This window comes from Lichenostomus cassidix, chromosome 18, assembly GCF_008360975.1.
Source record: "Lichenostomus cassidix isolate B80296 chromosome 18, HeHo_3.0, whole genome shotgun sequence".
Lineage (NCBI taxonomy): Eukaryota > Metazoa > Chordata > Aves > Passeriformes > Meliphagidae > Lichenostomus > Lichenostomus cassidix.
This window is the reverse complement of record NC_139498.1, coordinates 8,079,901-8,104,693: the sequence shown is the minus strand read 5'-3', so window position 1 is coordinate 8,104,693 and position 24,793 is coordinate 8,079,901. Positions and strand designations below refer to the sequence as shown.

General features: G+C 53.0%; 1 protein-coding gene across 4 annotated transcripts; it reads left to right on the top strand.

The window, feature by feature from the left end:
- Positions 1-345: 345 nt before the first annotated feature.
- Positions 346-15,399, top strand: LOC146429639 (uncharacterized). Of its 4 annotated transcripts, none has more exons than XM_085077902.1 (18): positions 346-646; positions 2,382-8,236; positions 8,681-8,760; positions 8,940-9,062; positions 9,202-9,281; positions 9,380-9,500; positions 9,824-9,913; positions 10,263-10,746; positions 11,218-11,312; positions 11,742-11,891; positions 12,086-12,240; positions 12,567-12,702; positions 12,780-12,914; positions 13,118-13,294; positions 13,521-13,676; positions 14,100-14,201; positions 14,499-14,945; positions 15,021-15,102. In XM_085077902.1, exons 2-17 carry the CDS (start codon positions 8,107-8,109, stop codon positions 14,904-14,906), a joined length of 2,622 nt encoding a protein of 873 aa, XP_084934028.1. In that variant the 5' UTR covers positions 346-646; positions 2,382-8,106; the 3' UTR covers positions 14,907-14,945; positions 15,021-15,102. The 4 variants fall into 4 exon arrangements, with proteins under 4 accessions (XP_084934028.1, XP_084934029.1, XP_084934030.1 ...); XM_085077903.1 differs by lacking the exon at positions 346-646 and having other exon boundaries at positions 973-8,236; positions 14,499-14,601; positions 14,886-14,945; positions 15,021-15,399; XM_085077904.1 differs by lacking the exon at positions 346-646 and having other exon boundaries at positions 973-8,236; positions 10,263-10,367; positions 10,581-10,746.
- Positions 15,400-24,793: the final 9,394 nt, after the last annotated feature.

Sequence of the window (24,793 nt, the reverse complement as noted above, 5' to 3'; positions counted from 1 at the left end):
TGTGAGGTCCCTTCCAAGCCAAACCCTCCTGTGATTCTCTGATATTTCTAAATACCCGGAGATGAAGATGACAGATTGGATTAATCCCTTTGCCAATTTTGGTTTACTCCATCCAGCAGCCCTACTTCCTGACCTCAGTTTCGGTCTGAGTGGTGCTCTGTTACTCCAAACCTACCTCTCTTCCATTCTCTTCTAATAATTAGCACAGCATCCGGGAGGGAGGGGAAATATTAAACTGAATTACCCTTTTTTTTTTCTCTCTCTCTCTTTTTTTTTTTTTAATATAGGAAACATTTGCTCGGGGGAGACTGTTTTTTCCCTTGCAGGGGAGGCCAATTTATGTGGCTCTGTGCAGTGGTGAAATAAAGCCTCCAATTCAATGTTTTCCATGCAACATTGCTAATGTTTCTATCTGCTAAAATAGGTTTCATTTGATTGACAGAAATTCCTTAACTGTTATTAGACAGTGAGTCGACAATGGCAAAGGAGTAATCCACAGCTAAACCCTTGTGGATTAGTTCTGCATTCAGGATGTGAGCACTCTTCATATTATTATTTTTACTTTTTCTTTTTAATGAAGGTTTTTCTTACTGCAGAGAATGCAAGAGGCTGACGTTGTGAATGAAGCCGAGCTGAGACTCGGGAGGTCTGTGTTCCTCTTTCAGCTCCTTTAATCCTTTTGTAAGCCTTATTGAAAAGGATTCAGCTCCTTTAAATTGCCTCTGCAAAAGCTCCAGGCCGAGCTGGAGCCTTCAGGCTTTATCCGTGAGCTGATGGGCAGGGAGAGGAGAGTTTAACGCCTAATCGGGGAAAGTGGGAAGCTCTGCATTTTAACAGTCAGGCTGCAAATACGTGGCTGGGAGACAGCCAAGCATTGCATGAGGAGTGGTGGGACTTGGATCTCCCTGGGAAGAGAGATGGGTCACTCTGGGGTGGTTATTGCCTCAGTCCTGACACGGCTGTTCCCCAAAAGCTCGGACTGACCCAAAAGGTGATGGTTTCTATTTTGGGGGCATTGCTTGATGGGGGCTTGATGCCTTAAAAGCCAGTAAAAATATGAGGTAGGCACAGTAGTATAGGGGAAAAGGGTATTATTTTGGTTTTAATAGGATCCTGGTGCACACTCATCAAAGGTGGAAATCCATCCAGCAGTACATCCATGTACAACACGTATAGAATTTTATGGACTTCACAAATTGCCATATTTACTTAAAATCCTCCAATAAGAAACTTAACAAATGAAGTAATGGTTTCCCTATTCTAATTACTCTCCCCCAAGTGAGACTACAGCCTAGTTTATAAAAATATGTTCTAGAGAGGAGGCTTTGTCCAAGGTTGGAGCCTTTAGTTTTGAGATGGTTATAAAAGTTTTGTCTTTCTTCTCTGTAGGACTCCCAAATTAAGCTAAATATCAGACTACAAGAGTTATAAACGTGTAGGGCTACGGCACAAGGAGTGTTTGTGAAGGGTATAAGGAAAGGGAAATGGTATAAAAATGTATAAAAAGAAAGAACAAAAATCATTAGGCATCAGGCTGCTTTGTCTGGGGCAGAGCTAAAGTGGGGCAGAGTCACTGGGGAACAGAGTGGGTGCTTTAATAGGAGTTTAAATTGTGAGATTCAGTAAGAAAGTTGCAGCAATAAATAAAATCCAGTGAAAGATGGAGTGGTGACCTTCCCAGCACGAAGAAATCCAATCTGCTCAGTGAATAAACTTTGCATTTCCCTTTTCCAGAGAGGCGAGGGCTACTTGGATTCCTCCTCCCTGGCAAAGTCCTTGGCTGTTCACTGGGTTATGCAGGAGCCTTTAGGGTACTTGGAGCTTCCCCCAGCTGAGGGGAATCCCTGGAGCAGCACTGCTCGTCCCAAGGGGTGAGGAGGAGCAGGCTGGGCTGTCCTCTCTGCAGCTCTCACTGCGAATAAAGGACAAGAACTTTGAGACAAAGGCTGAGGCTGCAGTGAGCCAAATGGGCTGAGTGTCTTCCTAAGAGCTGCCAAAGGGAAAGGGAAGGAAGGTCCAGATTGTGGGATGATGCTATCTGAGGTTCTTCCTGTATCTGCTGGTTCCTGGAGGAAGGAACTGGGTCTCTGCCAGGGTTTGAGTCACCTCCTTAGCTCAGCTGTGGTGATGTTCCGGGCTGCACTCTGCACCTGGGTGACTTGCCAGGGACACAGAGCCACCTGGAATCCTGTCCTGGCAGGAGTCATTAGATTCTTATCAACCATGACTGCCCTGTGGCCCTGAGAAGGTCAAGGCAGAGAGCAGAAAGGAGGAGTAGGCACTGCCTGCAATGAGGAGGCAGTAATGGGGATAACTGGAGTGTCTTTCCTTAGCAACTATTAAGGCTGCAAATAAACCTGTCCTTTCCTTGCCTTCTGCAGAGCAACCAGACCTTCTCCTGCACAGGGACTGGGGGTGCTCATCTGGGAGGGATGTCCCTAGAGAGCCACATCTGTCCCTGCTCCTCGTACAGCAGCTCTGGATGGGTGTTTGCTCCTGCTGCTGTGGTATGATGAGCTGGGCTGTGGGAACAGTTCTTGCATCACTGTGACTCAACATCCCACTGAGTCATGGCATTAATATTCCAGAGTGAATTAGCTCATGGGTAGGAGTGTGTGCACGAGCCAGGGCAAAGTTATTCAGCAGTGATGTTGTAAAGGAAATGCTCTCATTAGCAGAGTGGTGTAAACATCATTTTCACATTTGGGAAACTACTGAGGTATTTCTGTAGGCCTGAAGGAAAAGTCTGCTGGAGAATAAAAAGACAAAATTAATTGCAAGGCATTTGGGTCTTCTACTGTGAAATACAGCAATCCTGATCTATGATTGTAATGATTATGAGTGCAAGTTATTAAAATAGTTTTAATGTGAAAATAAATTGCATTTATCATGGAGAGAACTCTATACTTGGCTGGAGAAGATAAAAATATCAGAGTTCAATATATATAAACTGCAACTGTTGAAATATTTTTGAGGACCACTCATGATTTAGGGTGCTTGAAATGCTCCTCCTCCATTACAAGTATTTCTACAAAGGCATGTGCAGCTCTGAGTTTGTTTGTGTGCAAAACCCTTCGGTGGTTTTGTGCAAAACCCTTGGTGGTTTTTTTCAAAACCCTTCGGTGGTTTTGTGCCTATGTGACTCACATTTGAATCATCCACCTGGGCACCTGCATAAGTTTCTAGGAAAGGTCAGATGCATTTGTACCTTTTACAGAAACCCTGGTGGCCAAATGAAGTGAGGTCATCAGTGAGAAAGTGTTCCATCCTGAGAGGATGTGCTGTCTTTTGGGATTCATTACTCTATTCTCTGAGCATGTCACCCCATTTTTTCCAGTTGAATGTCCCCCTTATTCATTTTAATCTCCTTTAAGGTGTTTCTTTTGTCTTCCTGCCCCTCACAGGGCCGTTGCATTGTGCCATTTGTGCTTTTGATAATTTGCTGTCCTGTCCCCAATTTCTCTTTTTCCTCAGCCTCTGAATTTGGGATGAAACAAATCTTTCAAATGTTATGTGGTTAAGAAAATTAGTTGGTTCTCCACAGACTCACCTATTCCTGTAAAGCCTCAGCTTTGCTCAGAGGACACATTCTGTTGATAAACAACTGCCTGTGGCACTCCAGGCATCGGCTGAGCAGGTCTCAGCTGCAGTCACCTCTTCACTGGCTGGGATTTTGATTTGTGGGGCTCTGGGACAGCTGTCATCCATTTTTAGGTCCCTCACTTTATTTGCATCCCTGCTGGTGTATTGACTGAGCTGGTCCATGGCTCTTTCTGTGCTTGCAGCCATGAAAGCTTAGGAACAGGTTTGAGCTCAGATGTGGCACTAAAAGGATACATGACCAGGGAGTGGTGATGTTGTTGGGAAGGGCTAAACAGGTGGAAATCTGCTGGAAGAGTCTTTCCCGTGTGATTTGACATGGTTGAATGAGAACCTAGCAGAAAATGGGAACAGGGAACAGGTTCTGGGAAATGAAGTTATTGTTCTGCCTGCATAGCCTGTGTTTGTTGTCCTGACCTCTGATCCTGTTTACTTGCTAAGGACTGAAGTTGTGATTATTTCATTATTTGGTTTTGAAAGTGATCTGATAAAGAGTAGTTTTTTCTTTGGGGTAATAATTACTTCATTCCTTGCAGATGATTTGCAGATTAATGCTTACAAAGTCATAATTCAAGGAAGTGATTTTGATCTCTTGTGACTAATGTGCTTTTTATTATTTTTTTTTATTTTTTTTCCTGTCAGTACAGTTTCAGATTCAGTACAGGCATGGTGATGCTCAGCTATAAAGAATTGCAAACACAGGTGGTTCCTCTGCGTTTCAGGGTGATGCTGTGGTTAACGTTAGAAAGGCTTGGGCTGGAAGGAACTTTAAAGACCATCCAATTCCACCCCCTGCCATGGGCAGGGACACCTTCCACCACCCCAGATTGCTCCAAGCTCCATCCAAATGGCCTTGGATAGTTCCAGGGAAGGGGCAGTCACAACTTCTCTGGGCAACCTGTGCCAGGGCCTCACCTCCCCAAGAGAAGCATTGCCCTGGTCACCCTGATGGTCCTTGGCAGGTCCCTCCTGGTGCCATTGACCTTGTCCTGCCTTGGCACAGGAAATAACAAACTGTTCTTTCATCACCCTTCCTGTGTGCTGTGCCCAGCAAAGCAGCTGTTTACAGGCATGAGAGCAGCCTTGATCAGCTCTTCAGGAATTCTCAGTGACTTTGAAGAGCTGTATTTGGGAATCAGCAGCGTGGATTTCTCTGTTGCTTCCTGTCTCAGAGCAGTTAAAGGATGGGAACTTTAAATCTGATTCTGCCACAATTTTCTTTAGTGACTTTAGTGAATAAAAGTTATTTACACTCATCTGATGGCAGCCTCTGTGCAGCCAGCAGGAGTTTGGGCTTGAGCTGCCCGTGGGGAAAACGTCTCCTGAGGAAGAAAACTCTTGAGGCTACTGGTCTTTGTGCTGAGCTGCCAAATGCTGATGAGATGTCTTTAGTGCTCTGAGGTTGTACTGCTTCTCCAGGAGCCAAGCAGTGTGCTGTGGTCGGCAGTGGGGTCTCCAGGGACCTCACTGAAGGGTTTAACACTGGCTCCTCTCTGCAATTGTCAACAGACACATTATCCTGGATGGTGCTCATGAAAGGCAGCAGAGGCTGCAATAAATGCTGCTGGAGGCTGCCAAAGCCAAGAAACCTCTCTGAATCCCCCAGCCAGGATCCTCTCAGTCGAGCCCAGCTCTTGCAGACTGGAGATGCTCTCCATGAGCTCTGGAAAGGCTCTGCTGTCCCAGCTGCCAGCAGCTCTGCCACAGAAATGAGTGGCATCTTCCCTGGCTGAGCCAGACAGCTGCTCTGGGGAGAAAAGCATTCCTTTTATGTTACATCCCTGCTCAGAGTGTGTCTTTTCTACCTGGGACTGCCAAAATGTTGAGGGGAGCAGGGGAAGTGAGGGAAATGGCTCAAGCTTTCAAAGCCCAAAGCAGCTCGTACTGAATCCCATTCATCTCTGCTGGGAAGTGTTTACCTGCAAAGCCAGCAGGAAAACCTTTAGAAAGCACAAGAAGGCAACAAAACAAATGCACAAACACAAACTGTTTTCTTCTCAGCAAGAATCTAATCACCAAAAGGGGAATTCTCATTTCACTGACTCTTCAGGCTGGGGATGTGCAGATAAAGCCAAAGCTGGTTAGAACACTACGACTCATGTTTCCTCTAACAGCCACTTTTAATTTCACCTCCTGTTTTCCCTGGAAAGCAAGGAGAGCCTTGTTTCTTTTGGACATAATAGGTTTTGGCGATGCCAAAACATTTTTATTTTTCAGTTTTCTATGATGTTTAAATGTGGAAGCAGTGCTGTTGCATGGTGGGAGATGCTTCCCCATCACAGTTGGTGACTGAAGAACATGGGGCTGGATGTGCTTTGCCAAAGTTTTTGGCTCAGTTATTGGACCAGGAGAGAGCTGTGGAGCTGGAGGGGTATTTGGTTTCAGGTTCCATATCACCCCAGTGCACAGTCATGGGCTGTGGCTTCCCAGGTGTTGATGTGCTCATGGACGTGCTCCTCCTGAACCAAAAGCCTCAGCAGCTACTCATGGCCACTTGCCCTTCATCCCTCTGCTTCATCACCTGCAGACATCTCCTCTCTGGGTATTTCATACTCCAGGCAAGGGGAGCAGCCATTCCTATTACAGGAACTCTCAGGAATTTAACATCTCTAATGTGCTATAGCACTCAACATGCTGCCCAGGTTTTTAATTACATCATGGTGATTAGCAGTCCAGAAAATCACTTGAAACCAATTAAATAATGTGCAACTAACTGAAGACTGCTGCAGGCTCTGGGGGCTGCTTCAGAGCAGTTGCAGTTGACAGGGTTTTAAACAGGCCCTCCCCCTCTCTTTATTTTGCAGGCACCCTGTAAATTATTTACCTACTTCATTATTTTTCAACTCCAACAGTAATTGTTTTTTATGCATTTAGTAATGCTGCTATTATTAGTGGTAGCAGTAAAATCTTCCCCTGCATGTGTTCCACCCATGTCTGGGTCAAGGCCCTAAAGCAAGCTGTGGCTTTTCTGACCCCTGAATTACCGCCTGTGATTTTAGTGCTCTTATGCAGAGGTACCACAGGTTCTGCTGCCCAACCTCCCCCTGTGTAAATCAGCCCTACAGCCCAACCTGGCCTTGTAATGGAGCAGCAGTTGATGATGCACTTGAGGTTGTTACTAATAAATATCCAAACCTCTCCAGAAGCAGGCAGTGGGACTGAGAAGGGCCGAGAGCAAAAGGTGTTTTTCTCCTCAAATTTTTTTTCAATAGGTAAATACCATTGCATGGAAAAAGGTCCCTCCAGGGGCTGATGCCCCTGTCCCTGACCAAGGGGGCTGAGAGAAGCTGTGGTGCCCAAAGGGATTCTATTTCTTCCCACCCTGCAGCTGCCCCATGAGTTGGTTTGGCTGCTCCAGAAGCCTTGGTGACCCCTAGCTCAGAGAAGCCAGAAATCCCTCCTGATCACCTTCCTGTGTAGAACCACTTGGAATCATGGCTTGTCCCAGGGCCTGGATTTACTCTGCCACACATATGATCTAGCAGAGAAAATCAAGGTGAGGGGACAGCCAGTGTTCTGGGGGGGATCTGCCCATCCCTCATGGATCCCCTGAGTGAAGCCTCGAGGGACTGCTCCCAGCACCAGTGTCCAGCTGTCCCTCCTCTGTCCTTGCAGCTTGTCCTGTGGTTGGTCTGTGCCTGAGGGGCCTCTTGGCCCCAGGAAGGGCAAACTGTGGGCTTTTGTGTAAAATGAGGGCCAAGGAAGGGCTCCTAAGGATGCAAGGAGGCTGACGGAGGCGTGCTCAGGGACCAGGGGGCAAACTGGGGCCAGTTTCTCCTTCAGCACCCCAGTGCACCTTTTGATGTGCTCCAGAGGCCCCAGTTTGCCCCCAGTCCCCACAGCACCATCAGCTGAGGCTGCTTAGCTGGGCTGTACCAGAGGACAACAGCCCTTAGAGCTTTATGCTCGTGGTTGCCATCCTTTCCCACTTCACTCCTGCAGCCCCACAGAAAGGTCAAGCTCTGCAGTATCCTGAAAGGAAAGGGATGTCCTGAAGGCACATGATAGTGTCTGAACACAGGGTTCTGGGATGTACTGGAGGGCACCAGGGATGTCCCGAGGGGATGTGAGGGCAAAGTGAGGTCTGGAGGCACCCTGGGTGCCTAGGACTGAGCCTTCTGCCCTGGGGGACACCCTGCTGTTCCCTGCCTGGGTGGTGAGCCATTGGGACCCATTGCTGGGGACAGGTTCCATGTCAACAAGCCAATTGTTTATGGAACAATTGACAACGTGCCACGTCAGTTGTGACCTGTTGTTAGAGGCAGGTGCTGTGTCACAGTGTGGCCCTTTGTGACACCCCACTGCAGCATGTGTGGGCAGCATGGCTGCTGCCCACAGTGGATGGTGACAGGCAGGAGCCTGGAGCTGACCAGGACCCCCGACTTCAGCCCATATCTTGCCCCACCACGCCTGGCAGCCCTGTGAGGCTGAAGCGTTTTGCCAAAGCTTCCCACGACACCAACCCAACACCCACCCCAGCATCCCACATACTGTCTGTCCCACAGCATGGAGAAGAGACCCCCTGCCTCCCCCATGGAGGCCTGGGAGGAGGACAGCTCTTCCCAGGACAGCAGCTCTGTAAATCTCCACCTTTTCTCCTTCTACGACACGACCACGATGCAGCCACTGCAGCTTGGTGAGAGAAGGGCCCTGTGGGGCTGGGCAGGGCTGGGCTGGGCAGGTCACCAGCACAGCCTGCATGATGCCAGCATCACGTTTTCCTGGCACGATGTTGCCTGAATGCCAGGGTAGCTCAGGGCTGAATGCCAGCCCCAGCACAGCCTCTCCCAAGAGAAAACAGAACAGAGGGATTTCAGGGCATGGGCAGTGAGGGGCAGTGAGGGGCAGTGGGGCTTTGGACCTTTCCTGCCCATCTGGCAGCATGCTCCTCAGCCCAGGGCACTGGGGCCTTCCCGGCTCCAGCAGGGCAGCTGTTCTGCTGGTCATCTCCAGGCACAAGCTGCACAGGAGAAAGGCCATGCCAGGGGAGTAGGCACAGGGCTGGGTGGAGGGTAGGTCTCTGTGGCTCTCTCCTGTGGCCAGAGCCTCTGCAGCCCTCCCTGCTCTTCCCCTTTGGCAGATGCCAGCTGGTTGCCTATATACGACATGTCAGAGGATGCTGTGGATTTCATCATGGCCTTTGTCAGCAGCCTCAACAAGGTAGCTGTGGCCAGTTGGGCGGTGGCTGTGCTGGCGTTTGCTGGCAGGAGCTTTGCTGGGCTGCAGAGGAGTGCTGGCTGGGCAGAGCTGCCTTTCTCCCAGGGCACTGCACCCCCAGTGCTCTGGTCCACTGGCTGTGTCTGCCCTCCCACACTCCCTGTTTGTGTCCTGGCTGCCAGGAGACCCACAAGGCCACGTTTCTGAAGAGCATCTACATCCTGTGCAAAACTGCCTTGAAACACGGCTTGACCCAGGGCCTGGATTTATTCTGCCAAACATGCGAAGTGGCAGAGAATATCCAGGTGAGGGCACACCTGGTGTTCTGGGGATGGGGACAGTGCCTGGCGCTGGCACACTGTGTGGACAGTGCTGGGGTTGGTCAGGGACTCGAGGCACTGGGAGCTGGCAGCTGCTAGGTCCCATCCTGGTTGTGCTCTGCAGGAGATCCTTGAAAATGAGCCAAAGGACCGTCTGACCACAGGGGTCCGGCATCTCGCCATGCTTGCCATTGAAGAATTAAGGTGGGCCCACTGCCCCAGAGCTCTGATGCCACCTGCATGAGGCCTTGAGGGGCTGCTCTCAGCACCAGTGTCCAACTGTCCCTCCTCTGTCCTTGCAGCTTGGTGGATAATGTGCTGGAGGGCAAAACCAAAAACCTCATCTCTGCATGTTTCTCAAGTGTCTTCTGGCTTCCCCCAGAAAAGGAAATGCCATACCAAAGTGCTTCCCTCTATGTCAAGGTGGGTGAGCTTCTGGGTGAGCTCCAGGAGCCTCCAGTCCCTCTGGGCTGCTCTCTGCTCACCCTGTGCTGCCCCATGACCAGAGACCAGAGGCAGGGTGAGGTCTTGGTGTGGCTTTCCCACCCTTGTAGCTCTGTCCCCTTCCCATGGGTGTGGCTGTGTCCTGTGCCCCAGGCTGCTCTGTCCCCAGCAGTTTGGGTATCTCTGTGTCTCTCCTGGGCAGTTCAGATGTCCTCCTCTGGCACTGAGAGTTCAGATCAGTCTCCTGGCTGTGGGGGACGGAACAGCAGAATCGCAGCCACTGCTCTCTGTCCCCTTTGCAGACCCTGAAATCCATGGACACAATGCTGAGGACAGTGGTGCTCAGCTTTCCTGCCTCCCGTGTCAGCAAGGAGCTGCAGGACATCTTGGAGGTCTGGCACAAGCAGAGTGGAGGTCCCAGGGCTGTTCCTCACCCTGGAGGGGAGGAGTTGCTCAGTCCAGAGCTGAGCAGGCAGAGTGTGGTGTGGGGAGGATGTTCACCTCCTGTGAGGAAGCCGAGGTTGGCACCAGGCTCCACAGAAGCACAGTGGCTGCAGAGGGTGGCACCTGCCTGGCCAAAAGGTTCTCCTGGGGCCTTTGTCCAGGCATGTGAGGGACCCCAGGGACCCCAGTGCAGTCTTTGTGTGAGGACAGAGGAAGCCTTGAGGGATGGTACAAGTCTGGCCCAGAAGCAGAGCAGTGTTGGTTCCTGGTGCTCACCAGCAGCTTGTCTTGTCCCAGATGTTGCTGGACTTCACCAGATCTAGGAGAATAGTTGTGCAGGAGAGGGCTGTAGGGAGGATTGGTCTCCTGACCAGCTTGCTGCCCAAGTATTCCTCTCTGAAGGTAAGGACCAGGCACCCTCCAGCCAGGCCAGTCCCCCCTCCCTGCCAGTCTCCATGCCAGGGCTGCTGCCCAGCCAGTTGCTTTGAGAGATGGGGCCAGAGAGCCCTGCAAAGCCCAGCCTCACCAGGAATCCAGCCCTGGGCACACTCTTGGGTACAGGTCTGCAGCACGAACTTCCTTCTTAGCCCTTCTTCTCATGCCTCCCTCATCCAGGCTTCTGTTAAGCTTAAAAGAGACACTTCTGGACCTGTCTGCCCTGGAGACATCCCAATCCCAATCATAGGAAAGCTGCTGGGACGTCTCATTGTTTTGCGATATTCCAGGAATGAAACAAGCTCCACAGCCTTCCACGCTCTTTTTTCTCTTGCTGATTTCATGTGTAAGTAAAAAAGCAAGAGCAGCTGTGGCCTTCATCCCTGTGCACACAGACCTCTCTTGATAGATCTGCTTCCTGACCTCCTTTGCTCCTCCCAGCCACTTCCCATAGCATCCCAGTTGTCACTTCACTGCAGAAGCTGAGTGCTCACCTCAAGTCCAGGATTTGTTTGTTACTGCTCTCCTTCCTCCCCTTCCTTTCAGGACCTTGAGCCCTGCTGGCTTGTGGCCCCTACAGCCAAAGCTACAATTGACTCCCAGATCCCAAAGCCAAGTCTTCCCTGTTAGAGAAGAGCAGATCCAGCACCCTGGCTTGTCCCTCTTGCCTGTAGCAAGAAGTTGTTCCTGATGCCCTTCAGAAATCTTGACTGATTCTGTCCTGCTGCCTTGCAAGCACATCTCAGGGTTGTTTGATGAGCTTGCTGGCAAAGCAGCTCTGTCTTACTGACTCTTCTGTGTTTGCCCTGCTGTTCAGTCAAGTCAAGGCCAAAGGACAGGTCAAACCAATCTGTTTGGGAAGCTATGACCACCTCCTCGCTGTGTTTCATGAGCACCAAGGACTGTACCCAGGTGATGAGCTACCCCCTTGCTGGGACTTTTTTCTGTGGCATCAGCAGGGCACTTGTGTGAGCAAAGGCACCCAGAATCAGAGGGGCTGGTGGGACCTCACTGCCCTGACAAGCAGGTTCCTGCCATCCCTGAGCAGGGACAACACATGGGCTGCACTCCTGTGTCTCAGCAGCAGCTCCAGCCCCAGCAGGAGCTTCAGCCCTCCTGGCTCCCAGCAAGCCCCTGGTTCTCTGTAGGGCCAGCAGCCCATGCCCATGAGCCCTCCTCCCTGATGTGGAGGGTCCTCTCTCCTCACCCTCTCCCAAGCAGGGGCTGCAGGCACTGCTGCCAGCTTTCCTGTGGGGTCTGCTGCCAGCACTGCAAGGAGTATGGCCAAGCAGCACCATCAGGGCACTCAATTGCTCATGTCTTCCTTCCTTCCTGCCACAGGCCTTTGGAAAATACCTCCAGTCTAGTGAGACCGCAGACGTCATCTTCGAGGCCATCATGGGGATGACAGATGCCAGCATCCTTGACAAGCAGGTGTCCAGCAGCATGCTGGATGCAGCCATGGAAGACCCAAACTTCTGGCTGACGGATGTAAGTGCCCAAGGGCTGGATTGCTCTGATCTCCAGGCCTGTCAGGCCTTGTTCCTCCCTCCATCCCTTCCTCACAGAACCAGATGACTTGGGCATCTGAAGCCACCTGAAGGCAGCACAGAGGAATGGGAAGGGCAGCTGAGGACAAGGCTACACTCCAGTGGCAGTGCCATCCTCACCTGTATCCTCTCCAGGTACCCAAGATAGTGAACAGCATTCTTGAAAACCTGCCATGCATCAACGCAGAGTCAGACGTTAAGAAAGTGAAGTCACTGTTTCTTGTGATGATCAATAAGCACTGCTTGGCAGTGCTCACTAGCCTGTGTGAGATGGCTCTTCAAAAAAACAGGTACTGGCCCTGACAATCTGAAGGGCTTGCTCCTTGTGGGGAGAGAGACCCCGAGACTCTGTGGCTGCCAGTTCCAAGGAATGCTGCAGAACATCCCATGGAGTCAGGCTCTCCATCCCACAAACATTTCCAGCTCTCTGGCACATTGGCCAAAGCCAGCCAAGCCAGTCCAGGGCCAGCTTGGTGCTCCCAGCCCTGCAGAAAACTCCCCCTCAGCCCTGTCCTGCCTCCTGAGCAGGGCCCCTGGGGACCCCCAGCATGGGCTCTGTTTTGTGGGGCTGGTCCTGGCCATGGTACTGTGGCTGAGGCAGACCCCTGGCTTCCAGCACTGTGCAGGAGCTGTGGGCCATTCTGTCCTGCATGCCTGAGGTTTTGGACAAGATCCTAAAGGAGTTTGCTACCTTGCTCTGGAAGCAGTGGTGCAACCCTCCCAGAAAATGCATTGACCCCTCTCACAGAGCTGTGAGTTAACCAAAAAGGTCCTGATCCCCTTCCGTGAGCCCTCTGCCAGAACCTCATGGCTGTGTTTGCTCCTGAAGCCATCCTTTGAGCAGATTGACATGGAGGAGTTGGGTAACAAACCCAATATCTGGAGTGATCAGGGGTGTTCTGATGTGGTGATGGGCTCCCTGCTGCTGGAAGTCCTCGTCGGGCTGTCGGAGAGACATGAGATGGTGAGCAGGGTGGTGCTGGGGCAGCCACACTGGCAGCCAGGGCCTGGAGCTGAGTGCAAGGCAGTGGCTTGGCCTGGGCTGGGAGTCAGGATGTGGAGTGACTGCTCCAAACACCCTCCTTGTCATGTTGGGACCTGGAGGCTGCCCTGGGAGGTGTCCCAACACAGCCTTTTCAGCAAATGGAAATTCTCTTCTTCATAAAGGCGGGAAATATTGACTTCTTCCTGCCAAGCATGATGAAGATACTGGAAGCTGGCGATGAAGATGAAAGGCTGAAGACTGTTATGGTCTGCCAAAATGTCCTGGGTCAGCTGAAAAATACAAAGGCCAGCTCCATCGCTGTGCCACTGGTGGGGAAGATCCTGCCCCTCTTTGACTCGGTGAGGTTGATGTGGGAGCCTGAGCCCCACAAACGGGCACTGCCCTGCAGCTCTGCCCTGACAGCAGCACTCAGAGAAGGCTCAGCTCTCCTGGAATGGATTCTGGGCTTTGCAGCCCAATGCTGCTTCTGCCCGCTCTGGAATCTGACCCTGGAGCACTGCCCTCCCCACAGCCATGGGCAGAGAGCCTCTGTGTCCAAAGCTCACCTTTCCTCCTCCCTACCAGGAGTGCAGCCAGCTGCGAGAGCTCTCCCTCTGGCTCTGCAGAGACCTGCTGAGGTCTGTGGTGAGTAAGGATGAGAAGGCAATGAGGAGGCAGATACAGAGTGCACTGGTCCCACTCCTCTTCCGTGTGAGCGACCAGGACCCAGGCGTGGCCATGGTATGGATTTGAAGGCTAAGCACTGATATGAGGGGTGATTGACACCTCCCAGGGATCTCAGGCACTGGGGCAAGGGCTGCTGGCAGAGGGCAGGGCTCCCCCAGTGCAGCCTCTGGGAAGGGTTCCTGCAGAACCAGTGCAAGCAGGGGTGGACAAGGTGGCATGGCCATTTTCAACACCTGTCCTGCTGGCTCCAGCAGCACCCAAGGCCTGAACATGTGTGTTCCCAGAAGCCCAGAGGCTTCTTGGCTTCCCCACAAGTGTAAGCCTCAATCAGTCGCCCAGGGGTCTCCCCAAGAGACTCCAAGACATTTGGGTAGGACAAGTCACAGCTTCCTAAGGGCAGAATCACCGCAGGAATAAAGCCAAGAGGTCTCTTTCCCCAGGCCTTGGTGCCACCTCTGAGCTAATGATGTTCTGCAGGCTTCCAGGGAAGCCCTTTTTGCTGCTGCAGAGCTTCTCAACTGGCAGACTCTCAAGCACCTGCTGCAGAAAGAGAGGATGTGGGAGCTTGGAGAATGCTTGGTAAGGACAAGCCACAGGGCCCAGGCTGGGTGAGGGCTGTCCCTGCCCTATGTCTGTCCCCTCGAGAGCACAGGGGAGCAGAGCCTGTTCCAAGTGCTGCTCACAGGGCTGGGCAGGACCTGAAGGACCTTGTTCATGCCCTCAAGAACTGAGCACCAGAGGCTGCTCTCCAGGCCTCTCTCCCCCTCCCTGTACCCAGCAGGAGGGAGGGCTCAGCAATGCGGGGCAGGAGGGACTACTCCAGCCAGCTGGGGGCCTTTGTGACAAGCCTGGAGACATCCCTGGTGCTCCTTGCAGTTGATGAGGAGGAGCAGCATGGCTGAAGAGTACATGCAGCAGTGCCTGCCCTACCTGAGTGATCCTCAGTCCCCCGTGCGCCTGGCGGCCATCAGGTTCATTGGTGAGCCACAGCCCCTTTTGGGCCACCCTGGCCACGTCCCTGCCACTGCACTGCCAGCAAGGGGCAACCCTGTGGCTACCCCAACCACCCTGTGCAGAGCCTCAGCCTCCCTCTGCCCCCTGCCAGCAGGTGGGTTTGGTGGCTACCTTGCTCAGTCCCACTCCCTCAGGCTGCTGGTGGCCCCTTGGTCAGCCCTGGAGAGAGGGAGGGTGGCAGGGCATTTCCAGGGGGTCACACTGCTGGGACCACACTGGGAGCAGGGAATGACAGAGCTCTGTGCCCAGGGTCTGCCACAAAGCACATGACAGAGCAGGATTCGGAGACTCACGGCTATATCCTCAGAGGTGAGTGTTCTGCGTGGAATCCGGATGGGCTCTGCAGACATGCAGCTTCATCTTGGCTGTTTCTTTTGGTCACAGCTCTTAAGCCCTTGGAGAAAGACAGGGATATCTCTGTCAGCTCCCTGGCAGCTCGCACTGGCTTGATCCTGAGATCTCAAAGGGCGCAGCGAAAACCATCGGTCGTTTTTCAAATGCTGTGCTGCTGGTGCCGGTGAGCTCAGCAGAGGTGCAGCTTTCTGTGGATTAATAAAAGGTGGGAAAATACATCCAAACCCATGATATCCTTTAGATTTGTAGCACCCTGAGTGTGTTGAGTAGACTGTGTCTTTCTCGGCCTGTCCCACAGGCAGTGGGATGCTTCCTGCTCAGCACACCAGGCCTGAGGCTTGTCTGGCAGGTTGATCCCTTGCTGAGGCTTTCACTAGGAAAACCCACAGTCCAAGAGTTCTCACACTTTCAAGGGCTGTTGCAGCTGCCTCACCCTTCCTACCTGAAGTTTTTCATGAGGTTTTTCTCATAGGTTTGGGCAGGAAAAGACCTTAAAGATCATTTAGTTCCAAGGCCCCTGCCACAGGCAGGGACAACTTCCACTATCGCAGGTTGCTCCAAGCTGCACACAGTCTGGATGGTTTCAGGGATGGGGCAGCCACAGCTTCTCTGGAGAACCTGTGCCAGGGCCTCACCACCCTCACAGGGAAGAATTCCTTCCCAGTATCCCATCTAATCCTCCTCTCTGTCAGTGGGAAGCCATTAGCCCTTGTCCTGTTACTCCAGGCCCTTGTCCTAAGTCCTTCTCCAGCTTTCTTGGAGCCTCTTCAGGCACTGGCAGGGACTTTGAGGTCACTCCAAAACCTTCTCTTCTCCAGCCAAAGCTATCCCAGTGTCCCCCACATGTTGCCTCACACTGTGACCATTTTGTCCCCCTAACCCCAGGAGGGGCAGTCAGCAACCCCTGTGTGGTGACCACCCCAAGCCCAGAAGCTCACCCAGGGACATTCCCAGGCCCCGAAATTGCTCCAGATCATGAGCATTGCCCTCAAACCTCTCCACAGCAGCCCCAGTGCTCCTCATCCTTGAGTCCCCCCCTCCAGACCTGCTGAGGTGGCATTTCAGTGACAATCATGGTTGTTTTTCACACCAATGTGTCATCAGCTCTGTGGTATGGAGGGTGGCAGGTCTAGGGAGAGCTTTGGGGTGTGTGTAGCTGTGGGGGTTGGCTGCCTTCACCAGAGGATGTCACAACTCCCAGATTTTGCATAGTGGCCCCAAAACACATCCCTGCCACCCCAAAATACCCCACTTGGCCCCAAATTGCAGGCACAGGGCCCCAGATTTTGTGCAGAGGGCCTCAAATTGCATTCCTGGTACCCCAAAATGTTTCTGTGGACTTGAATTGTATCTGCATAGCCCCACAGTGTCCTTGACAGGCTCCAAATTCCATTCCATGTATTCCAAAATATACTACTGAGTCCTGGAGTGCAGCTATAGGGCCCAAAGTGGTCTCTGGCAGCCCTGCTAGGTATGGAATCATGAAAAATGCTCAGCCCTGAGTGGACTGCAGAAGGTCCCTAAAAGGGCTGGGGCTTGAAGCTGGAAATAAGTGAAGAGCTCTGTTTTAAAAGTGGCATCTCTTTGTTTTCCACCAAAACAAACCTCATGAACACACTCTCTGCAAGGTGCAGAAACTGGAGAAAGCCTCCAGCTCCTCACCACACATCCCGAACAATGAGACAGTGCTGCCATCCCCAGGCGCTGGGAAAAAGAGCAGAGGATCTGAACAGCGAGAAGGAATGAGCAGCCAGGATACTTGTGAGGAACCAGGGCTGGTTTCCATGGCTGGCTGCTTCCTCGTACTGCCCTGGGACTCAGCATCCCCCAGCAACTCTTAATCCCTGCAGAGCTGCCCAGTTCCCCTCAGGATGGCCAGCTGGTCTGCATGAGCAGGCAGCTCCTCTTGCGCTGACACTTCTGTAATTGGAAGTCCCAAAGGCACCATATGCCGGGTTGAGGTTTGGGGTTGCTCCATATTCCAGGGGCTGGAGGTCTCTGGGGCTGCTGGCATGGCCACCCCAGGGCTGGGGGTCACTGTGCATCTGGAGCTTCCACTGACAGAGGTCCCACTCTCCCTGCAGTGTGTCTGGACACACTTGGTATCTGTAGGGGCAAATCCCAGCACAGCCATGGGATGGGGTCCAGGGCAAGGGGACACCTAGGATCTGCTCCTGACAGAGCCCTGCAGACTCCACAAGGAAGTGCTGCTGGCAGCACAACTCTGCCCAGCACAGGCTTGATTGCCTTGATTTTATCCCTCAGACCTTAATAAACAGGACTAAATACAGTAGAGGGTATTGACTTCCTCTTGAGGGAGAACACCAAATTGGCTGCTGTTGCCCAAGAAGCTGCAGCCCCTGCAGGGCTCATCCCTGCTCCCAGCTCTGGGCTCCTGAGCACAGGAGGGACCTGTTGGGGCTGTTGGAGGGAGTGCAGAGGAGGCTATGCAGATGCTGCAAGGGCTGCAGTCCCTCTGCTCTGGGGAATGGCTGAGAGAGTTGGGGGTGCTCAGCCTGCAGAGGAGAAGGCCCCAGCAAGGTGTCACTATGGCCATGCAGGACCTGGAGGGGCCAAGAGGAAAGATAGGGACAGAGTGCTCAGCAGGGCCTGTGGCGAGAGGAGAAAGGAGGATTGCTGGGAACTGAAGGAGCTCGACTAGGCTCTGATCTAAGTAAGAATTTTTTCTCCCAGTGAGGGTGCAGAGACACTGACAGAGGCTGTGCAGGGAGGCTGTGGATGCCCCAGCCCTGGAAACATCCAAGGCCAGCTTAGATGTGCTCCTGAGCATCCTGGTGTTGTGGGAGGTTGCTCAGGTTGGAGAGAGATCATCTTAAGGGTTCTGTCAAAGCCAAACCATTCAAAGATTTGGACATTCTACGATCCTGAGCCCCCAGTGCAGAGTGGCCCTGGAACTCCTGTGACATGCCAGCTCCCAGAATTGTGATGTCACAGCCCATGTTGCAGGTGGAGCCTCCAGCTCCTGCTGTTGAGCACAACACAACCATTGACCCTGGAGCCAGCCAGGAGACCACACTGCGCCGTGCACCCTGAACATTATTCATCTGTTCTCAAATGTTTCCATCAGTCCTGAGCTCATCCTGCTGCCTGGGCCTCACCACCAATCCCAGCAAGATGTGCTCTCCTGTCCCAGTGGAGGTACAGTGCCATTCCATGGAGCTGGGCACCCCCAGCTGCCCGGGTGGGCTGGGGCCCTGTGAGGATGCTGTGGGACAGGGAGCCCACTGTGAGCTTGTGCTACCTGATGCAGCCTGCCAGAGACACCGAGGAGGAAATGGAGGTGGACATGGTGATTGTTATGGAGGAGATGATGGATGTTGATGTGGTGGACATGGAAGAGGAGATGGAGGTGGACATCAAAGAAGAAGTTGAGGAGATGGACGTTGATGTCATGGAGGAAGAAGAGGATATGGAAGTGGATGTGACTGATGAAGAAGAACCAATGGAGGTGGATGAGAAGGATGAGGAGGAGCCCATGGTCCTGGGATGAGGATGGAGCCCCAGCAGCAGGACAGGCACGTGCTCCCCATGCCCTGCCCACAGGCACAGTGGGTCCCTTGCAGCCAGGGTGGGGCTGGGCTGGGTGGCCCTGCTCAGGGACACAGTGCCCCGGGGAGATCCCTGGATTCTGGCGGCACAAGCGCCACCCCCGGCCTGCCCTGCGCTTGCTTTGGGCCACACCAGCCCCGTGCCAGTGCCTGAGGCATGGCTCCCAGCCCCAGCCAGGCTCTGTGCTGGCAGCAGAGTGCCCCTGGGCCAGCGTGTGCCAGCCTGGGGGCACAGGGAACAGCCCTCAGGGCCAGGCTGGAGTGACCCTGCTGCTTCCTTTTCTTCCAGGACTGATGGAGATGATGGAGAAATCTACCTGTATATATGTTCTTGTTGTTCTTGTTGTTCACTTTTGTAAATATGTTTGTTAGAGTCTAGTTTTTTCAGAACGTTCCACTGTAAATACGTTCTATAGATTGTTGTTGTTATAAAGACTCTTCCATTGTAAATACTTTCTGCAGCTCGTTGTTGTTGCTGCTCTTCTGTAAATAAATTGTCATTTGTTTTCCACACCCCAGATTTCTTTGCAAGTCCTCTGGGCACAAGTAGTGTTTGCAGGGATGTGGTTTGGGGTTTCTCCATGTTCCAGGGGCTGGAGGTCTCTGGGGGTGCTGGCACGGCCACCCCAGGGCTGGGGGTCCCTGTGCATGGGGAGGCTCCAGTGACAGATATCCCACTCTCCCTGCAGTGTCTCTGAACACACTTGATATCTGTAGAGGCAAATCCCAGCACAGCCATGGGATGGGGTCCAGGGCAAGGGGACACCTGGGATCTGCTCCTGACAGAGCCCTGCAGACTCCACAAGGAACTGCTGCTGGCAGCACAACTCTGCCCAGCACAGGCTTCATTGCCTTGATTTTATCCCTCAGACCTTAATAAATAGGAATAAATGCTGTAGAGGGTATTGACTTCCTCTTGAGGGAGAACACCAAATTGGCTGCTGTTGCCCAAGAAGCTGCAGCCCCTGCAGGGCTCATCCCTGCTCCCAGCTCTGGGCTCCTGAGCACAGGAGGGACCTGTTGGGGCTGTTGGAGGGAGTGCAGAGGAGGCTATGCAGATGCTGCAAGGGCTGGAGTCCCTCTGCTCTGGGGAATGGCTGAGAGAGTTGGGGGTGCTCAGCCTGCAGAGGAGAAGGCCCCAGCAAGGTGTCACTATGGCCATGCAGGACCTGGAGGGGCCCAGAGGAAAGATAGGGACAGAGTGTTCAGCAGGGCCTGTGGCGAGAGGAGAAGGGGGGATTGCTGGGAACTGAAGGAGCTCGACTAGGCTCTGATCTAAACAAGAATTTTTTCTCCCAGGGAGGGTGCAGAGACACTGACACGGGCTGTGCAGGGAGGCTGTGGATGCCCCAGCCCTGGAAACATCTAAGGCCAGTTTAGATGTGCTCCTGAGCATCCCAGTCTGGTGGGAGGTTGCTCAGGTTGGAGAGAGATCATCTTAAGGGTTCTGTCAAAGCCAAACCTTTCAAGGATTTGGACATTCTACGATCCTGAGCCCCCAGTGCAGAGTGGCCCTGGAACTCCTGTGACATGCCAGCTCCCAGAATTGTGATGTCACAGTCCATGGTGCAGGTGGAGCCTCCAGCTGCTGCTGTTGAGCACAACACAACCATTGACCCTGGAGCCAGCCAGGAGACCACACTGCGCCGTGCGCCGTGCACATTATTTATCTGCTCCAAAATGTTTCCATCAGTCCTGAGCTCATCCTGCTGCCTGGATCTCACCACCGATCCCAGCAAGATGTGCTCTCCTGTCCCAGTGGAGGTACAGTGCCATTCCATGGAGCTGGGCACCCCCAGCTGCCCGGGTGGGCTGGGGCCCTGTGGGGATGCTGTGGGACAGGGAGCCCACTGTGAGCTTGTGCTACCTGCTGCAGCCTGCCAGAGACTCTGAGGAAGATATGGAGGTAGACAGCGTGATTGATATGGAGGAGAAGATGGATGTTGATGTGGATGATTTGGAGGAGGAGATGGAGGTGGACATCAAAGAAGAAGTTGAGGAGATGGACGTTGATGTCATGGAGGAAGAAGAGGATATGGAAGTCGATGTGACTGATGAAGAAGAACCAATGGAGGTGGATGAGAAGGATGAGTTGGAGCCCATGGTCCTGGGATGAGGATGGAGCCCCAGCAGCAGGACAGGCAGGTGCTCCCCATGCCCTGCCCACAGGCACAGTGGGTCCCTTGCAGCCAGGCTGGGTGGCCCTGCTCAGGGACACAGTGCCCCGGGGGGATCCCTGGATTCTGGCAGCACAAGCGCCACCCCCGGCCTGCCCTGCGCTTGCTTTGGGCCACACCAGCCCCGTGCCAGTGCCTGAGGCATGGCTCCCAGCCCCAGCCAGGCTCAGTGCTGGCAGCAGAGTGCCCCTGGGCCAGCGTGTGCCAGCCTGGGGACACAGAGAACAGCCCTCAGGGCCGGGCTGGAGTGACCCTGCTGCTTCCTTTTCTTCCAGGACTGATGGAGATGATGGAGAAATCTACCTGTATATATGTTCTTGTTGTTCTTGTTGTTCACTTTTGTAAATATGTTTATTAGATTTTAGTTTTTTGTTAGAACGTTCCACTGTAAATACGTTCTATAGATTGTTGTTGTTATAAAGACTCTTCCATTGTAAATACTTTCTGCAGCTCGTTGTTGTTGCTGCTCTTCTGTAAATAAATTGTCATTGGTTTTCCACACCCCAGCTTTCTTTGCAAGTCCTCTGGGCACAAGTAGTGTTTGCAGGGATGTGGTTTGGGGTTGCTCCATGTTCCAGAGGCTGGAGGTCTCTGGGGCTGCTGGCACGGCCACCCCAGGGCTGGGGGTCCCTGTGCATGGGGAGCACCCAGTGACAGAGATCCCACTCTCCCTGCAGTGTCTCTGAACACACTTGATATCTGTAGGGGCAAATCCCAGCACAGCCATGGGATGGGGTCCAGGGCAAGGGGACACCTGGCATCTGCTCCTGACAGAGCCCTGCCGACTCCACAGGGAGCTGCTGCTGGCAGCACAACTCTGCCCAGCACAGGCTTCATTGCCTTGATTTTATCCCTCAGCCCCAGCGGGTATTGACTTCCTCTTGAGGGAGAACACCAAATTGGCTGCTGTTGCCCAAGAAGCTGCAGCCCCTGCAGGGCTCATCCCTGCTCCCAGCTCTAGGGTCCTGAGCACAGGAGGGACCTGTTGGGGCTGTTGGAGGGAGTGCAGAGGAGGCTATGCATATGCTGCAAGGGCTGCAGTCCCTCTGCTCTGGGGAATGGCTGAGAGAGTTGGGGGTGCTCAGCCTGCAGAGGAGAAGGCCCCAGCAAGGTGTCACTATGGCCATGCAGGACCTGGAGGGGCCCAGAGAAAAGATAGGGACAGAGTGTTCAGCAGGGCCTGTGGTGAGAGGAGAAGTGGGGATTGCTGGGAACTGAAGGAGCTTGACTAGGAACTGATCTTGTCGTGGATTTGAGACTGGACATTGCCAGGAGGACGCACGTAAAGAGGACGACCAGGCTCCAAGCTTAAAGTTGCAAAAAGTGTTTAATTGCCTAACAGAGTTGAAGGATAAATGGAGGTAAAAATAAACTTTTCATACAGTTTTTCATACAGTTTTTGTTCACTCCCCCCTCTCTCTTAAGAACCTATAGTATTCAACCCTTTTCCTCCTTAACAGTCAACAAGCCGGGTGGGGGCAGGGTCAGGGTTTGGGGTCTCTTTTCAGTCCACAGAGCAGATTCTCAAATTTACTCATCACCACAATTCTTCTACTACAAATACTCTTTATCTCTACTTGTTTCTCTCTCTCTTCAGACAGTTTTTTCCTGCTCTCACCCCCACCCTCTTAAGAAGCAGTCTCTGCACTCACCCCCCCTTTCCCTCTTTCCAAACCAGCAACACAGACAGGGGGCAGGTTGAGGGGTCCTCTGGTCAGTGCAATCAGGAAAAGAGGTTCTCTACTTAGCCAGGGGTCCTTCCCAAGAGAGACAGTCCTCTGGGAACTTCTTTGGTGTGGGTCCAATCTCATGAGCAACATCCCACCCAAATCTGCTGCAACATGAGTTCTTTTGTCCATAGGGTGCTGTGCAGACTCTCCCAAGCTGAGGCCAGGCTACTTCCATGCCAGGAGCAAGGCCTGTCTCTCCCAGTCAAGGCCGTTTGCAGTTTTAACTCTTAGATGAGACTCCCACTGGTTCACAGTCTTTTCCAGGCATCCACCTCCTCCTCTGGAGAGAGCTGTGGGTGTATTTCTGCATCCTTATGGACTCCATGGGCTGCAGGAGAAATTTCCTGCTCCCCCATGGCTTCCACCACGGCTAGCAGAAAGTTTCAGCTCCAGTGCCAGAAGCACTGGAGCACCACTTTCTCCCCCCTTCTTCACTGACCTTGGCAATCTCCATGCTGTCCTCCCTCACATATTTTCACCTCCACCTCCTCCTCCTCCAACTACAAAGTGAAAGAAGTGCGTGCCAACTTGCTTTGGAGTTCTTAAACATGTTTCCACAGAGGCATAATCAGCACCTCCAATTGGCCCAAACATGGCCGGCAGCATGTCCATCACCTTCAGAGCCATCAGAGATTGGCTCTGCTGGACTTGATGAAAAAACTTCCAGAACTTTCACTCAGGACACACAGGAGCCATCTTTGTGCCACACCCACACCTCAGACCGCTCCCTAGGCCTACTACAACAGCTTCTGAGGGGTCCACATTTCTCCTAGATGTTAAAAACACTTCGCTGATGTTTTGGGCCAATCAAAACCACCACCGATCTAATTAAGAATTTTTTCTCCCAGGAAGGGTGCTGAGACACTGACACGGGCTGTGCAGGGAGGCTGTGGATGCCCCAGCCCTGGAAACATCCAAGGCCAGCTTAGATGTGCTCCTGAGCATCCCAGTCTGGTGGGAGGTTGCTCAGGTTGGAGAGAGATCATCTTAAGGGTTCTGTCAAAGCCAAACCTTTCAAGGATTTGGACATTCTACGATCCTGAGCCCCCAGTGCAGAGTGGCCCTGGAACTCCTGTGACATGCCAGCTCCTAGAATTGTGATGTCACAGCCCATGGTGCAGGTGGAGCCTCCAGCTGCTGCTGTTGAGCACAACACAACCATTGACCCTGGAGCCAGCCAGGAGACCACACTGCGCCGTGCACCCTGCACACTATTCTGCTACTCCCAATTTATCCATCAGTCCTGAGCTCATCCTGCTGCCTGGGCCTCACCACCAATCCCAGCAAGATGTGCTCTCCTGTCCCAGTGGAGGTACAGTACCATTCCATGGAGCTGGGCACCCCCAGCTGCCTGGGCAGGCTGGGGCCCTGTGGGGATGCTGTGGGACAGGGAGCCCACAGTGAGCTTGTGCTACCTGATGCAGCCTGCCAGAGACACTGAGGAGGAAATGGAGGTGGATATGGTGATTGTTATGGAGGAGATGATGGACATTGATGTGGTGGACATGGAAGAGGAGATGGAGGTGGACATCAAAGAAGAAGTTGAGGAGATGGACGTTGATGTCACGGAGGAAGAAGAGGATATGGAAGTGGATGTGACTGATGAAGAAGAACCAATGGAGGTGGATGAGAAGGATGAGGAGGAGCCCATGGTCCTGGGATGAGGATGGAGCCCCAGCAGCAGGACAGGCAGGTGCTCCCCATGCCCTGCCCACAGGCACAGTGGGTCCCTTGCAGCCAGGGTGGGGCTGGGCTGGGTGGCCCTGCTCAGGGACACAGTGCCCCGGGGAGATCCCTGGATTCTGGCGGCACAAGCGCCACCCCAGGCCTGCCCTGCGCTTGCTTTGGGCCACACCAGCCCCATCCCAGTGCCCGAGGCACGGCTCCCAGCCCCAGCCAGGCTCAGTGCTGGCAGCAGAGTGCCCCTGGGCCAGTGTGTGCCAGCCTGGGGGCACAGGGAACAGCCCTCAGGGCCGGGCTGGAGTGACCCTGCTGCTTCCTTTTCTTCCAGGACTGATGGAGACGATGGAGAAATCTACCTGTATATATGTTCTTGTTGTTCTTGTTGTTCTCTTTTGTAAATATGTTTGTTAGAGTCTACTTACGTTCCACTGTAAATACGTTCTATAGATTGTTGTTGTTATAAAGATTCTTCCATTGTAAATACCTTCTGCAGCTCGTTGTTGTTGCTGCTCTTCTGTAAATAAACTGTCATTTGTTTTCTGGAAACACCTCCGCTTTCTTTGCAATACCTTTGGGCACAGGTCGTGATTGCAGGGTTGTGGTTTGGGGTTGCTCCATGTTCCTGGGGCTGGAGGTCTCTGGGG

What these genes read in the sequence shown, in the direction of transcription:
- LOC146429639 (XM_085077902.1), top strand. Translation starts at nt 8,107, where the DNA reads ATGGAGAAGAGACCCCCTGCCTCCCCCATGGAGGCCTGGGAGGAGGAC. An exon ending in ATGGCTCTTCAAAAAAACAG is followed by an intron (nt 12,241 to 12,566) that starts GTACTGGCCCTG and finishes CCTGGCTTCCAG; the next exon opens with CACTGTGCAGGAGCTGTGGG. An exon ending in TGTCGGAGAGACATGAGATG is followed by an intron (nt 12,915 to 13,117) that starts GTGAGCAGGGTG and finishes TTCTTCATAAAG; the next exon opens with GCGGGAAATATTGACTTCTT.